The 18,005-nt window shown below is 44.8% G+C and overlaps 1 protein-coding gene across 2 annotated transcripts in view; it reads left to right on the top strand.

The window, feature by feature from the left end:
* The window catches only part of pkn2a (protein kinase N2a), a 63,010-nt gene that overhangs the window by 19,865 nt on the left and 25,140 nt on the right, over positions 1 to 18,005 (top strand). For both annotated transcript variants that reach the window (XM_079488769.1, XM_079488768.1), the window contains exons 3-4: positions 2,854 to 2,989; positions 16,422 to 16,576. In XM_079488769.1, coding sequence (XP_079344895.1) covers positions 2,854 to 2,989; positions 16,422 to 16,576 — 291 coding nt within the window. The remainder of the gene's footprint in view (positions 1 to 2,853; positions 2,990 to 16,421; positions 16,577 to 18,005) is intronic.

Here is an 18,005-nt window from a genome sequence, read left to right as displayed (position 1 = left end):
CCATCGATCAGAATGCATACTTTCTCAGTAGACAAGGGGCCGTCTATTTGCTGAATAATTGCATATCGTTTTTTTATTCATATTCTAGATTTGATTTTAAAACATGTTTTTAACCCATTTAGACCTAAGTTCGATTCTACAAATGTCTTCTAAAACATGACAGTTTTTCTGAAAAACCCTATGTTTTTATTTCAGTGGTGCTCAAACTATTTCATTTCAAGGACCCCCAACATCATATGTAATTGGCTGCCGACCCCTATCTGAAAATATGTTGTTCCTGCAGGGACCTTCCATAAGCAAAGATTTGAGTTAACGTTCGCTCTGAAAGAATATTCAAAGATTTGAGTTAACGTTCGCTCTGAAAGAATATTCAAAGATTTGAGTTAACGTTCGCTCTGAAAGAATATTCAAAGATTTGAGTTAACGTTCGCTCTGAAAGAATATTCAAAGATTTGAGTTAACGTTCGCTCTGAAAGAATATTCAAAGATTTGCGCCACATTTTCGCGATTTTTCAAAAATAGCAGACCTACAAGCTCGTAGCGTGCCACTCGGTGGCGCGCTATGAGCTTGTAGATCTGCTATTTTTCAATAGCTAACATAATGCTTAAAACACCAAAAGGGGTTCCCGCCCAAAATGGGTTAAATGTTTCATGTAATCATCGAGCCATAAGATTGTCTGATCCCTTGTTTAGCACAAAGAAAGACGTGATGATGGCCAGTAGCCGTTTAAAATAAACAAATACGTTTTTCCCTTTTTTGAAAATAAAGAAATGCAGAATAACACAAGGTTTGGTTTTCCTGAAATGGAATGGCGGGCAACAATATTTGAAAGGTTTATTATTCGGAAAGCCAGACAATTAATGACAGAGAATATTGTTGGCCGCTAGGAACGTCACAGAAAAAGTTAAACCAAGAGTCACTTGTCCAATGGACAAGCCTTAACCCATTCTGACCTGAGATCAGATTCTAAAAATGTCTTCTACATCCGGACAGTTTTCTGAAAGAGCTATGTTTCTATGTCAGTCGTTCTTCGATCTTTCAAAAATAGCAGACCTACAAGCTCGTAGCGCGCCACTCGGTGGCGCGCTATGAGCTTGTAGATCTGCTATTTTTCAATAGCTAAAGCATAACATAATGCTAACACCAAAATGGGTTCCCACCCAAAATGGGTTAATGTCAAGCCCTGGGGGGTCTTTGAAATTAAATTAGATTTAAGAATCACTGATCGAGGGATAAATACAATTTACATAATTGTTAATGTGCAGCTACAAGTTAGCAAAATTATAATGTAAATAGTATAAAACAGTCGTTGACATCAACTGAAGCAATCAAAATATGACTGTAAAAATAAATTTTCATCATTGGGTGGTATTTGGGTGGTATTCGAATCAATGCCATAGACTGGATTACTCGCCGATATCAGCATTTTAGCTAGTATCGACATTGTCCGATGCTGGTATCGGTATCGGAAAAATTCTAATGCACTTGCACGCACGCACGCACGCACGCACACAGGCAATGCATTTTCTCAATCCACATGTTTCATTTTTCAGGGTAGGCTACAGCATCAATACCAATGCAACATACAGACAAGATGGAAAACATTTAACCAGGTCCAAAATAAAGTGGAAATTGGAATTTTGCACAATGACATTTCACTATAATATCTTAAAACAAAAGCATACATACATCGTTGGCCTTTTTATATATGAATATTTATTAGAAAAGGAAATTAAAGCAATGAAATGAATGAACAATATTGTAGCACCACAGCTCCAAAACACTGCTGCGACTCCCCCCTCCTCCATGCCGGCTGGACAGCTGTAGGCTACGGGTCGAGGTGTTGTTTTTGGCAGCAAAATTTGATTTTAGTTTTAGTCGTAGTCTTTTCAATAGTTTTCATTTAGTTTCAGTCACATTTTAAGTCCCCTGGAATGTTTTACTGTTAGTCTAGTTTTAGTCGACTAAATGTCATGAGATTTTTAGTCTACTAAATCTACAGTTGATTTAGTCGAACAAAATGTATTTCGGCGGGCCTTGATGCCGTCGTAATTGCTGAACAAATGGCCAATCTACAAGCTCAAAACAACAGTCGCCAATGCGACTGTTGTTTTTCAGAAAGGCGGGGGGGCCTTTCTGACCCTACTTTGGGCCACGACCCATAGTTTGAGAACCGCTGGTCTATTGCAGGGGTTCTCAACCCGTGGGTCGCGACCCCTCGGGGGGTCGCCAAATTATTTTAGGGGGTCCCCAAATTATTTAAAAAAATATATATATATTTTTTCACGATTTTTCAAAAATAGCAGACCTACAAGCTCGTAGCGCGCCACTCGGTGGCGCGCTATGAGCTTGTAGATCTGCTATTTTTAAATAGCTAAATTATAACAATGCTTAAAACACCAAAAGGGGTTCCCGCCCAAAATGGTTTAAGGTTATTGTAGCAGTCAATTTATATTGGGGGTCGGGAGGGGGCGGGGCGGGGGTCCTGAGACATTGCCAAAGCATTTCCGGGGGTCCCCGGCCAAAAACGTTGAGAACCCCTGGTCTATTGTAAAGCGACACCAGTTAGCTGGAATTGTTCTGTTGTTGGCTGGCTCGGTTGCGACATATTCCCAACCTAGAGAAAACTGCAACCGACATCCACCTGAAAACACCTAGGGTCAGTGCAGAAGGGAGATGCTGAAGAGAGAATTTGATTCCAGGGAGAGGGTCATATGATAACTCTTGAAGTGACAACTTTTGGCTTTTTAGTGACATAGTTCTAATGTAGTATTTTCTTCACCTGTGAAAACCTGCTCACTATACGAGACCCTTTTGCTCTCTTAACTCTATACTGTTTTCTACTCTTTAAGGTGACCACGGACAAGAAGAGCCTGGCCTATGTTGACAACATGTTGAAGAAATCCAGCAAGAAGGTTGAGGAGCTGCACCAAGAGCTGCAGGAACTCAATGCTCACATTGTGGTCAAAGACCCAGAGGAACTACTAGGTAACTACTAAACGTCTTGAGTTAACTGAACTCTGAAATGATAAACATTGACCATCGAGGGCGGTTGTTGGAGAGGACACGACACTATAGTCCCCAGTAGTCCCCAGATTAGTAAACAATGTATACAATGGCCATATGATGTACTGCTGACTGTACAAACATAGGGTTTGTGTAATGAAATCTAAAACGCAGAGCTGATCTAAAAATACATTTTTTCCCCCCATTTTCTTTGGCAATGTCTCGTGACTTTTGTCAGAAGACTTAACAATCCAAACAAATACCGTTTATATGACTCTGAGCACACACAAACACACGGAGAATCGGTGAGAGAGACAGAGCATATATTCACAGTCTTTTGAGGTGACTCATTCTCCAGAGGCTAACATTGTTGCATTCCACATTCCACCAACTGTTACAATGGGAGCTGATGATTGTTCCACTCGGAGGCTGTTGAAAGCTCGCTCCTGTGAATTCCTGTCAACAGCAAAGCAATTTTTTGGAGAGAGAGAGAGAGAGAGAGAGCGCTACTCCGGTAGGCAAAGACAGGGATTGTGTGAATGATTGCTTTTCTGTCTGCTCCACAGCTAAATCCGGAGTGTTTAAACTTTGTAAGGGCCACTCTGGGATTTTTACTATGCACTGTACTGTTGCATTCCCTGTTCAGTTGACATTAGGGAAGCCGAGCTGGGGAAGTTAGGTGTGTGTGTGTGTTTGGGTGGGTGGTGGTGGGGGGGGGGGGGGGGGGGGGGGGGTGGTCCTCTGTCTTGGCGAATGGTTGTCTTAAGTGGGAACAAATTTAGCCTGACTCAGTGACCTCTTATCTGATGAGAGAGGGCTTTTGTTCACTGACGCAGCGCCTGCGGAATGTCGCCGGCCGCCGCAAGGACCATACAGAGGGACTGACCAGGGTTCAGTGCCAAAGTCATGAGACGGGCTGTTGAGGAGATACCGTTGGTTCTCGAGACAGACACACAGAGAGAGAGAGAGAGGAGTTGTCATTGTAGAATGAGCAGGGAGGGGTTCCTTTTTGGCTCCGCGAGAAGCCGGAGTGTGTTCTCGTGTTCATGCAAGAACACACAGGGCATGGCTCTGGTTATTCTCCACCTCTCAGCTGATGCCAGAATAGGACTCGCTTGTCTTCAGGTTGTGTGTGTCTGTATTAGTGGGAGGTGTTGAATGAAGGCCTCTAGTTCCTGTGGTTCTCAAACTTTTTTTAATTTCAAGGACCCCCAGTTTCATATGTACTGGGGTCACAGACCCCCATACAGTTTCATATGTACTGGGGTCACAGACCCCCATACAGTTTCATATGTACTGGGGTCACAGACCCCCATACAGTTTCATATGTACTGGGGTCACAGACCCCCATACAGTTTCATATGTACTGGGGTCACAGACCCCCATACAGTTTCATATGTACTGGGGTCACAGACCCCCATACAGTTTCATATGTACTGGGGTCACAGACCCCCATACAGTTTCATATGTACTGGGGTCACAGACCCCCATACAGTTTCATATGTACTGGGGTCACAGACCCCCATACAGTTTCATATGTACTGGGGTCACAGACCCCCATACAGTTTCATATGTACTGGGGTCACAGACCCCCATACAGTTTCATATGTACTGGGGTCACAGACCCCCATACAGTTTCATATGTACTGGGGTCACAGACCCCCATACAGTTTCATATGTACTGGGGTCACAGACCCCCATACAGTTTCATATGTACTGGGGTCACAGACCCCCATACAGTTTCATATGTACTGGGGTCACAGACCCCCATACAGTTTCATATGTACTGGGGTCACAGACCCCCATACAGTTTCATATGTACTGGGGTCACAGACCCCCATACAGTTTCATATGTACTGGGGTCACAGACCCCCATACAGTTTCATATGTACTGGGGTCACAGACCCCCATACAGTTTCATATGTACTGGGGTCACAGACCCCCATACAGTTTCATATGTACTGGGGTCACAGACCCCCATACAGTTTCATATGTACTGGGGTCACAGACCCCCATACAGTTTCATATGTACTGGGGTCACAGACCCCCATACAGTTTCATATGTACTGGGGTCACAGACCCCCATACAGTTTCATATGTACTGGGGTCACAGACCCCCATACAGTTTCATATGTACTGGGGTCACAGACCCCCATACAGTTTCATATGTACTGGGGTCACAGACCCCCATACAGTTTAATATGTACTGGGGTCACAGACCCCCATACAGTTTCATATGTACTGGGGTCACAGACCCCCATACAGTTTCATATGTACTGGGGTCACAGACCCCCATACAGTTTCATATGTACTGGGGTCACAGACCCCCATACAGTTTCATATGTACTGGGGTCACAGACCCCCATACAGTTTCATATGTACTGGGGTCACAGACCCCCATAACTCTTGACTGGGTTACTTTTACAGTACCTGTATGGGTCCATTTGTTTCCTGACTTATCAATAAATTAGCTGGGGACCTCACACTGCAAGGACCCTTCGGGGTTCCCGTAGGGACCTCACACTGCAAGGACCCTTCGAGGTTCCCGTCGGAGCCCACCTTGAAAACTACTGCATACCTAGACATGGCCCGTTGTTCACTCATATGTCATCATACAAATAAAAGGTGGTTAAACTCGACCCCTGGTCATCACTTAACCGGGAACCCCTTTTGGTGTTAGCATTATGTTATGCTTTAGCTATTGAAAAATAGCAGATCTACAAGCTCGTGGCGCGCTACGAGCTTGTAGGTCTGCTATTTTTGAAAAATCAAAGAACGACTGACATGGAAACATAGCTTTTATCAGAAAACCGTCAGGATGTAGAAGACATTTTTAGAATCTGATCTCAGGTCATAAAACATATATGAATCAAATGATTTTAATCCTCCCACACCCCATGCACAACACGTAGCATGGCATATTTCCTGTGGCAAAAAGCACCCTAGACTGTTGGGGGGGGGGTGGGTTGTTGTCTCTGACTGTGATGTAATTGTTTGGAGAGTATCGTCGTCATCACACATCCTCTGATCGGATCAGATCAGCTCAGGGTTAGTCTGAAGGGGAGGGTTCCCCTTGTCGGCTGTCCAGCAGTGACATCAGCCTGTGTGTGTGTGTGTGTGTGTGTGTGTGTGTGTGTGTGTGTGTGTGTGTGTGTGTGTGTGTGTGTGTGTGTGTGTGTGTGTGTGTGTGTGTGTGTGTGTGTGTGTGTGTGTGTGTGTGTGTGTGTGTGTGTGTGTGTGTGTGTGTGTGTGTGTGTGTGTGTGTGTGTGTGTGTGTGTGTGTGTGTGTGTGTGTGTGTGTGTGTCGTCCAGTGGCTCAGAAACGTGTCCTCTCTGGCCCCAGCGTGGGCCGAGAGAAGCGGAAGGGAGGCCGTTGAATGCTTGACTTGCTGCCTGTGACCTCTACACCAACCCTCCCACAGGGAAGGGAATCCCAGTGTGTGTGTTGCTGTTCTACACGTGTGCACCTGGAGCAGAGGCACACACATTAACTACTGCACTGTGTCCGCCGCTGACTCGTGCACGAGGGTTCAGAGAGAAAGGGCGGCACGCGCATGGGGATATCTATACACGGATATATTATATTATATTAAAACAATCACACCCATGTGAAGTAAGGGCCGCTCTTATCATCGTACATCATCATGACGTAACATGTCGTTTTGCTTGTCCACATACCGGTATGACGTCCATTCTCCATTCATTGTCAATTTGTGTAGGACAAAAATAGCTGATTTGCTCGTCCACATATGACATAAATTCTCCATTCATTGTCAATGGGAATTTAATGTTTGTGTTAGGACAAACATCTACACTAATAGCTCAATATAGGCAGGGCTAGCACCCCTCAAAAAAGATGCTACAACTTAAATAAGAAACCACACACAGCATACTCGTAGGGTCTCTTTTAGCTAAATTACAAACGGCACAGCCATATGGGGCTCCATTTTCGTCACCGCTAAACCCCTTATCCCTAAACTTCTTTGCTTATTTTTAGTATTTTGCAAAACAGTTTTGAATAGTTAAAATGGTCAGTCTACAAGCTCACAACATGTCAATGTAGATTGGCTAGTTGAACTATTCAAAAATGTTCTTCAAAATAGTAAAAAAAAAAGGCAAAGAAGTTTAGGGATAAGGGGTTTAGCGGTGACGAAAATGGAACCCATGGTCTCTTATCTTATTTACACTAAAAACTCAAATAATGGTATCTTTTCCACAAGAAAAAAAACATATATAGTACCTGAGATAATATATAGGGTGAATGAGCATAGCGGTCGCTGTGTACTGTGCACTGTGAGGTGCAGGACATGTTCCGGTTCAGGACGTCGTTATTCAAGGTGCAACATTGTGGTGTGTATAGTATAGTCCGCGGGGTAGATCAGGAAGAGCAACAAAAAAAAGGTCTAAAGGTCAGCCTGTCAGCATTGCCTGTCGTCAGGCCCCCCAAGCAAGGCATCGCTTGCCATCGCGTCACTGAGCAAGACTCACGCCTTGCTCAGTGACCTGATGGCCGACTCATGCCATGCTTCAGCAGCCTGACGGCTGTCGGGTGGGAACTATATATTCCTTAGCCTGCCGGTGCTGCCCTTGATACTGCGGTAGGCCCCTTTGCCCTTCCGTGGGCGTTGTGAGGGGATGTGACAGTTTGTGACTTGGGTGGTGTTTGTCCTTTTACGATGCACTGGGCTTTGATACGCATCGCTTGTTGTACAGTCCCTCGAGCTCAAGGAGCTCACCCATAGATATTATAAGAAATAGATGCCTCATTTGCCGCTGCAGTTCATTGGAGCGACGTGTATCCCAATGAAGGCGGAAGTGCAGTGCTGAAGGCTTTTTTTCTTTTTTTTAACAAATCTTTAATGTCATAACAGTCATGACAATATACATTACAATACAAAACAAGACAAACAAACAAACAACAAAGTTATTAACAATACAACATCAAAGCCAGGGGGGATTAGATTACTAACAGAAAACATTAAAGAGTGAACACAAAGCAACAGTTCTCCGCAGCTTTCTTATTTAGAAGTGCTGAAGGCATTTGCTGAAGGCGACTGCGTCGTTGCCCAAGTGACGTCACTCATGTGACTCCTCCATGTCTCTCGCTGTCACTCAAGTGACTACTGGCCAATCACAGCGTGTCTTTTCCGGGACTTATGTTACGCACGCGGAAGCTTGACAAGCTTCCGCTAATGCTTTGCAAGGAATGTCGGGAAAATTGTGCCTTCAATGGTGACACGCGCCTCAGAGCCGGAAAGGGCGTCTACGTATATATGTCTATGAGCTCAGCTCCCATGATGCTCTCCGCCGAACGCACTATTCGCTGTTCGGCTGATCTTTTCTCAGGCAGTAGTTACAAATCATCGCTATGGGGTGATCAGCCAATCACAAGCCAATGTTTGTGTTTACACAACACCCGGAAAGCTGAGTGGATAGCGCCCCTCAAAAAATAGTAGAGCAGACCAAGTTGTCTTTAGCAGAAGTCAAAACAGTAATACCAACCATTTATTGTCTCCACCAGGCCGAAGGCATGGGGAGAGTATGTTTTTGTCTCCACCAGGCCGAAGGCATGGGGAGAGAGTATGTTTTGCACTCCGTCCGTGTGTGTGTGTGTGTGTGTGTGTGTGTGTGTGTGTGTGTGCGTCCGTCCTTCCTTCCGTCCGTCTGTTACCAGCTAATCTCTGCCACCGTTGGCCCGATCCATGCCAAACTTTGCACACACACTCCCTGGATGCCAACGACGAACCTCTGCCCCAAATATTCCTCAACGGCCTGTTATAGCGCCACCATGAGGCCGATTTAGGCAAAACACATTTCTTTAGATTACTCGTACACATTTTATCCATACATCACACAATTCGGTATACACTATCTAGTGTATCATGTGATCAACACGGATCTGCACCATTTCCCATCTTCCATCCTGATTGGCTAAGATTGCCTTCCAAAGCTCACATGATTGGTCCGTTTCGAACAAAATGCCACAAATCACAAACTGTGTGCATTTTCCGTGAAATTATACACGCACATTTCCACTAGGCCGAGGACGACATGCCACTCATTTCTTCCCCAAATCAGCCTCAAGGTGGCGCTATAACAGGCCAATTCCTGTTTTTAGCTATAACTGCATCGATCTGTATACAACTTATGTATGCGCACTCCCTAGAGGCCATGGAAAAACATTGTCCCTGCATCCCTCCACATCTGCCGGTATAGCGCCACCATGAGGCCGATTTCTGCAAAACACATTGCTTATGTTAGTCGCACAGATTTCATCCAAATGTCACGCAAATCGGTACACATGATCTCTGTAGTCATGTGATCAAGACGAGTCTGTTGGATTTCTCAGATTCTACACTGATTGGCTAACATTGCCTTCCAAAGTTTTCAGGAGTGGCCCGTTTTGTACGAAATGCTGCACATGTCCTGCTCATCCAGAATTCTATCCTCATGCTATGAGTGATCTGGCTCTGCATTTCCTCAACAAAATGAAGAAAATTGTTGCAAAAAAATAACAAACAAAAAAACATGTTTATATTATCATGTTACTGATTTGGACTGAATTAATATGATATCGTTATTGTCTTGTTCATACCTTCTCATGATAATGTTTTTCAAAGTGTTTTGAAAGTTGCAGAAGGAATTCACAGAATTTACGGTTTATCTGCAATCTTAAGTAACCTGACCGCCCATCTGTCTGTTAGCATGACAAGGTGTTCACAATATACAATACACAAGAGCATGTCGAGTACGAGGTAACTTGTATGTCTGGGGGCCAATGTTTATTTCCTTTTTTAGCCCCTCCTCAGAGATTAAAATAGGGTGCATTTTGCATCCCAAAACTCAGTTTATAGTTAAGGGACGCAATAAAACAACCACCTCTGCATCCATGGGATACAATACAATACTGTTTTTTAATTCTAGTTAATTTAGCAAGCTTTAGTTGTAATAATCATTTCTTATTCTGTTTTCTACATGAATATAACCACATTATAACCATATAAAATGAAATGGGAGTTAAATGCTGCAATTAGTAAAAAATTTAAAAATATGACTCCTATGGTCGTTGAAGTGGGACTCATAAAATGTCCCTGGGACTCATCTAAAAGACCATCCCGGGACTCATTACATTGAAAACCTATTTACATCACTGCCCTCCTTTCTGTTTGTAACCCTTTTGCGAGGGGGTCGCCCTAGGGAACGGACATCCTCCTCCCCTCCTGCCCACTCACAGAAACTACAGCAGAGATGCTCTCGTGTAATTACAGCCATTAGATGAATCACTTAGACTTAATTTAGGTCCAGTACTGTGAATCACACAAGCTTCCATTCCCTCATATCCTGCAGGTGCTCAAAGGTACCTGCATGCTCTTTAGATGAATCAGACCACCTGATGAATCAGGCAAACGGAGACCTCCAGAAAATGGTTATCGATCCTTATTACATGGCTTGGTTGAATGCTTGATTCTGATTGGTCAATCGCTTAATTCAGCTGGGAATTATGTGTCGATAATGACCGCTGCCTAATCAAACCCTCTGAGCACCAGCTGCGCAGCTGCGCCCCCGCTTGATTTACTGCTGTTTCCAACATGACAGCCATGTAAACACACACACACTAGTGACACACAGTGTCATTTACAGCTAAACATTGCTCTTAAAAATGTTTTTGAAAACATTTGAGCGAGAAATAGACGAAGCAGGACCCGAAAATGGATTCTATTTGATCAACTCACTTCCTTGATTTCCGACAGTGCTGCAGCTGCAGACGCAGCCAGCGCAAACTTATGGAATACTTTTTTTGTTGTGTTTTGGGTCAATGTATTAATTTATGTTAGTTAGCCATGTAACTAACCATGGCCATTCCACATACTGCCGTTGTTGCCAGCCGTTGTCCGACTATTATTAACCGTAACGGCTAAATGTAACCCTAACTCTAATCCTAACCCTAACCTCTTAACCGGCCACGTAATTCCCTTAACCTCGTATCAGTCTTAACCGGCCACGTAATTCCCTTAACCTCGTATCAGTCTTAACCGGCCACGTAATTCCCTTAACCTCGTATCAGTCTTAACCCGGCCACGTAATTCCCTTAACCTCGTATCAGTCTTAACCGGGTCACGTAATTCCCTTAACCTCGTATCAGTCTTAACCGGCCACGTAATTACCTTAACCTCGTATCAGTCTTAACCGGGCCACGTAATTACCTTAACCTCGTATCAGTCTTAACCGGGCCACGTAATTCCCTTAACCTCGTATCAGTCTTAACCGGGCCACATAATTCCCTTAACCTCATATCGGTCTTAACCGGCCACGTAATTCCTTTAACCCATTTTGACCTGAGACCAGATTCTAAAAATGTCTTCTACATCCTGACAGTTTTCTGAAAAATCTATGTTTCTATGTCAGTCGTTCTTTGATTTTTCAAAAATAGCAGACCTACAAGCTCGTAGCGCGCCACTCGGTGGCGCGCTATGAGCTTGTAGATCTGCTATTTTTCAATAGCTAAAGCATAACATAATGCTAACACCAAAAGGGGTTCCCGCCCAAAATGGGTTAACCTCGTATCAGCCTTAACCAGGCCACGTAATTCTCTTAACCTCGTATCAGTCTTAACCAGGCCACGTAATTCTCTTAACCTCGTATCAGTCTTAACCGGGACACGTAAGTGAGTTTCGCAATGTTTTCGCTTCGGCGGCAGTAATTTCACTTCCGCATGTCCTAGTCGGCCTACTCGCGGTATGCAGTACAGTATATGTGCTTATGTCCATACTGGCTACATTGAATGGTCTTGATAAGAACATTCTGGCGATTAATACGCTGATAACATTTGAAGCGGGTGGTTCTGCAAGCATTGGGACCTTCATCCACTTGTGTATTTCGTAGGTTCGACTTGTTTGACTGGATACGGATTTTTCTTTCCATGATCTATTGTGATATATATCGTGTAATATGCCAGTTTTTTGGGATTGTCGGGGTGGCACATTAATTTAGACCCAGCTTGCTTAACCCATTCTGGGCGGGAACCCCTTTTGGTGTTTAGCATTATGTTATGCTTTAGCTATTGAAAAATAGCAGATCTACAAGCTCGTAGCGCGCCACCGAGTGGCGCGCTACGAGCTTGTAGGTCTGCTGTTTTTGAAAAATCGAAGAACGACTGACATAGAAACTTGGCTTTTTCAGAAAACTGTCAGGATGTAGAAGACATTTTTAGAATCTGATCTCGGGTCAAAACGGGTTAATAAAGGAATCGCTCTGCACCACGGAGAGAGCCTGGGCTCCTGAACTGAACGGGTGCTGCAAGCTAGTAGAAGTCGAGCAGGTTTTGTTTAAGGCCCACCTCACCTGTGTGTGAAGAAGCCAGTCAGTTTGCACCATGCTGCTGCTGCTGCTGCAGTTGGCTTGGGGAGGGGTTTGCTGTGTGCCGTTTCGAGCCCAGACATGAAAAAGCCAGTGAGCTCATCCCTCAGTACTGCTGTGGTCCAGCTCAGGTGATAGAAGATGCAATTTGCTCTTTGAAGTGTTACACTGTGTGTGTGCGTGTGCGTGTGCGTGTGCGCGCGCGCGGACCCTAAATCCCTTAGGTAACCTTCACTCACAATTTGTTCAATCTGATTAAAAATTATGCATAAACAATAATTGAGTTTGAACTAATTCGTGTACACACACACACACACACAGTATAATATACATACAGTACTCTATACCTGCCTACTGGAGTCGGGGGGCCACACCACGTAAGTTGGGAACGATGCACGTTGGGAATGCGTGCGCCGTCCGGTAACGCAATACTCGCTGTACCCCATTGCGGTGCCCTTTACCACAGTACTAACAATGTTGGATATAATAATATCCAACGGTCTGTTGTACCGTTTTCAGAGTGCCCAGTGTGGTATTATGCACTGCCACGCAACGCAACGCAACCGACCGACTAAACATGCGGATACGGGGACCTCCATATTTGGAGTTCTAACGGTGTTAACTTCCATGGCACACACGCTAACACTTCTATCGGGGCCGCGCCGGCACAAACGTTAGAGCAAAGCTAAACCAATCTGTGAAGCTGACACAGTGTTCCCACCAGCACGCTCCCCTCCAAACACACACACACATTCGGGGCGTCCTCCGTCCGCAGACCCGTGGAAGACACGCACAGACATTTCTGACTCCCCCGTTCTTCCAGTCACGACATTCTCGTTGTTTTGTTTCTCAGAAAACTGTTGCTCTGACCAAATTGTCACTCGGCACGGCACACCTCCCCGTCACATGGCATGGCAAACACACAAGCACACAAGTTTGAGGCAGTCAGGTCGTGCCTGAGTTTTGCCCGACACACACACGCGCACACACACACACACACACACACACACACACACACACACACACACACACACATACACACTGAGAAGTAAAAACAAGCATGCCGTATTCGCATGTACAGTAACGTGACAGGTGGTTGGTTGTCTGTACAAGTTCACACTTGTATTGTTTTTTTCCCCTCAGACTAGAGAAAGCCCCAGGGTTTCCCTCTGTACTGTTACAGTTGGAGTCGACGTCCCTGCTCCTGTAGGGCAGGGGTTCTCAACCCGTGGGTCGCGACCCCTCGGGGGGTCGCCAATTTATTTTAGGGGGTCCCCAAATTATTTTCAAAAAAGAAAAGAAAAAAAAGATTTTTTTTTTTTGATTTTTTTTTCACGATTTTTCAAAAATAGCAGACCTACAAGCTCGTAGGGCGCCACTCGGTGGCGCGCACACCACCGTGCCAGTGGTGTGCATGAAAATAGCGCTGCTTTGTAGATCTGCTATTTTTGGGGTCTTGAGATACCAAGCGTGTACCTCTGCATAAACCAGGCTTTAGTCATTTACAGTTAACCCGTTTTGACCCGAGATCAGATTCTATAAAAATGTCTTCTACATCCTGACAGTTTTCTGAAAAAGCTATGTTTCTATGTCAGTCGTTCTTTGACTTTTCAAAAATAGCAGACCTACAAGCTCGTAGCGCGCCACTCGGTGGCGCGCTATGAGCTTGTAGATCTGCTATTTTTCAATAGCTAAAGCATAACATAACGCTAACACCAAAAGGGGTTCCCGCCCCAAAATGGGTTAAGCACCCTAGGAGTACAAAAGACAACTCCCTTCATCAATAGCTTTTTTTTTCTCCTTTTTTTTTCTGCAAAGAAAGCTACTTAAAATTATTCATTGCAGAGCACCAGGTGCTATTCCTTGAAGATAATTCCCGAGTGCTTTATCATTGTCAGCTTGCACTTTCTTGCTGCTTTTGTTTTCTGTATAATGTAATGTTATTATTGTGCACACTTGGCATAATACTTGCACTACAATGCAGACTGTCCTACCCCTCTGTAAACCTCTGTAAAAGTTTAACACTTTGTGGTCATTGCTGCTAAGTGCTAACATTGGAAGTTATTAGCCTCACATTCTGTGGTGAACCTGAGTGTTAGCACGTTATCATGTGTAACATAAGTTTTGAAAGTAGTGCATATTCTTGGAGTGCTCAGTCTTCTGTGAATCTAGGGTGTCTTTAGGGCGGCTGTGGCTCAGGAGGTAAAGCAGGTCGTCCAATGATCCCTGGGTCGGCGGTTCGAATCCCGGCTCCTCCTGTCCACATGTCGAAGTGTCCTTGGGCAAGACACTGAACCCCACATTGCCTCCAATGAGTCGGTCGGTGTGAGCTTTGCCACCATTGGTGTGTGAATGTGGGAAGTGAGGACGCTGGCGTCGACTGTTCGCCGCTTCACCTCCCAATGTATGAATGAATGAATGAACCATTGTAAAGCGCTTTGAGCACTTGGAAAAGCGCTATAAAAATGCAATTCATTATTATTATTAGGGCTCGTCAAAATAATGCCCAATTTATGCTCCCGTCAGACAATGGTCACAAACCTGTGAGCTTGATCTGATAGCTTGGACGACAAAGTATAAATCAGGCTTTGAGAGAAACCGTGTAATCTCTAATGGAATCTTCTGCTAACAAACCTGATCAAAATATAAACGGCAGACATCTCGCCATACATTAACTATAACTGCTGAATCTGGGGCGACCTGATAGCCGAATGTTCAGGGCGCAAAATGCCTTCTTCAGCGTGTCCAAAGTTCGACTCCCGGCGAGCAGGACTGTATACTGTGTCATTCCCTTGCTCCCTGTCTGCCTGCCTTTCCTGTCTGTCTGTCTGTCTGTCTCTCTCTCTCTCTCTCTCACTCACTCACTCACTCACTCACTCACTCACTCACTCACTCACTCACTCACTCACTCACTCACTCACACACTCTCTCTCTCTCTCTCTCTCTCTCTCTCTCTCTCTCTCTCTCTCTCTCTCTCTGTCTCTCTCTCTCTCTCTCTCTCTGTCTCTCTCTCTCTCTCTCATTTAGCTAATATAGACTCGACACAAACTACCGCTCGCTCCCCGGCAAATGCCGTACTAATGGCGTTGTTCTGGCTCACTGCTCCTAGTGGTTGGATGGGTAAATGCAGAGGTCAAAAGTTGCTCTCAGTTTGCAGTTGCGTTCTTAAAATTGATTCCTTGATTCCAAGAGAGAGTAATCACTCACTGTACTTTAACCCATTTTGGGTGGGAACCCCTTTTGGTGTTTTAAACATTATGTTATAATTTAGCTATTGAAAAATAGCAGATCTACAAGCTCATAGCGCGCCACCGAGTGGCGCGCTACGAGCTTGTAGGTCTGCTATTTTTGAAAAATCGTGAAAATATTTATTTCAGAAAACTGGAGGATTTAGAAGATTTTTTTATTTATTTTGAGGTCAGGCCTAAATGGGTTAAAGGCCTATTCTTCTTAGTCCAGTTTTCCGTGTAGAGGTGACCGCCCGAAAACTACAACATAACGTCACGCCGCGGTGGTCACCGCTCGCACAACGCATCTCTCTGTTTTTACCAACCACCGTTTCGGTGGTCACCTCTTCACTGACAACTGGACTATGAATAGGACTTCATTAGCACATTGGGAGATGTCCTCCTGTATCAATCGTGACATTTCTTCACCAGTAGCTGTCTAGCTCAGGGGTTCTCAACCCGTGGGTCGCGACCCCTCGGGGGGTCGCCAAATTATTTTAGGGGTCCCCCAAAAAAAAAAAATCTTTTTTTTTTCACGGTTTTTCAAAAATAGCAGACCTACAAGCTCGTAGCGCGCCACTCGGTGGCGCGCTATGAGCTTGTAGATCTGCTATTTTTCAATAGCTAAATTATAACAATGCTTAAAACACCAAAAGGGGTTCCCGCCCAAAATGGGTTAAGGTTATTGTAGCAGTCAATTTATATTGGGGGTCGGGAGGGGGCGGGGCGGGGGTCCCGAGACATTGCCAAAGCATTTCCGGGGGTCCCCGGCCAAAAACGTTGAGAACCCCTGGTCTAGCTGACCCCTTTGCCTTTCTGTCTTTTCCCAGAGTGCCCTCTGACACCAGACACCCCGAACAGCGAGGCCAGAATGTGCAACATCAACAGCCGCCTGGCGGCCCTGAAAAAGCAGAACGACATCGAGTTGAAGGTCAAACAGGGAGCAGAGAACATGATTCAGATGTACTCCAACGGATCCTCTAAGGTACGTCGGGGTCTTCCTTCTGAAGGAGGTGGTCTCATGTAGCCAGATGATCGGAGCCTACCGATAACATCTGGTGATGATTTTAGGGACTGACAAGTCTGCAACTGATGGAAACAATATGGATATTAAAAATCACACCCGTGTGAAGTGAGGGACGCTCTTATCATCGTACATATTTGCTATGCCGTAAAATTCTCCATTGTCAATGGGAATTTAATGTTTGTCTAGGACAAAGTTTGTGGACAGACACCAAAAGCTGGGTGGGTGACGCCTGGATCAACGACAGGTCTGCTCCAGGTCTGCTCATGAGGGACGCGTAGCGTAAAAAAAAGCTCAACACAATCCAGGTCTAGTCAGCCACAGGCGTGTGCACGAAACGAGCACTGTCGCTGAAATAAACGCGCGCCTCTCATTGAAAATGTATTACTAGGTGCGTCAGTTGCTGCACGTCTGAAAGGACCTTAAGAGGAAGGTAGTCTTACAAGCCATGTGAATAATCTTTCATACGCAGTAAGTTTGTCATTCTTGAACACGGTCAATGGTCATAAGACTAAAACTTTGTGCGTTTACTTTCAATGATATGCTCTGATTGCATAATGCATTATTAATACTTAAACAGGGTGAGATTGTTGCTCGACATATTGCCATCCAGTGTCCTCTGTCACAGACCTCTAAAGAACATCAGTAAATTACACAGGCAAAAACATTATTCTAGATGAAGTTTAACTCAAATGTGAACTAACCCATGTCCCTTGGAGGCCTTCACCTGGCTTTTCCCGACCATGAAATAGCCCTGTTTTCTGGCTGGGTGGGTCCCTCCCTGCTCTGGGAAGCATTTCTTTGTTAATGTGGCTAGTTTACCTTCTGAAACAAATGATCATGGGGGGGGGGGGGGGGGGGGGGGGGACAAGCATAGCAACTCTTTTTTTTACGGCAGTATAAGTGAAAGTGTATATGTGTTTTTTTTTTTCTTTTTTTGCATTTTAGATAGCAGAGCTAAACAGGAAACCGAGGGGGAAAGAAAGATATGGAACCGGCGACGTTGCGATTATGTTGTTGATAATGATTACCGTTCCAGTCAGACACCCACACTCTTTATTTTTCTCGAAATGAATCCTCCAGTCTTGTTACATAAGTCAGCCATTCAGGCCATGCTGCTCTGTGGTGTTTAGGGTTGTCAGCCATGACTTCATTCATCCAGTATTCTGCTGGACACTAACCGTGTCTTGTACCGTCCGCCACTTGTAAGGGATTTCCAGGCCGTTAATCAAATCGGTGGCATGTATGTACCCTACGGCCCACGTAATATACCGCTGTCGGGCAACACCACAGATATATTGGAAATGAATGGAGTGGAGATGCGGTAGGGAAAGTTATGGCTTAAGCCCAAATTGGGAACGTTTGTGTATTGGCCTGTATTCACCATTGG

This window comes from Electrona antarctica (genome assembly GCF_951216825.1).
Source record: "Electrona antarctica genome assembly, chromosome: 19".
Lineage (NCBI taxonomy): Eukaryota > Metazoa > Chordata > Actinopteri > Myctophiformes > Myctophidae > Electrona > Electrona antarctica.
The sequence above is the reverse complement of the archived record's forward strand: the minus strand, read 5'-3'. Positions and strand labels throughout refer to the sequence as shown.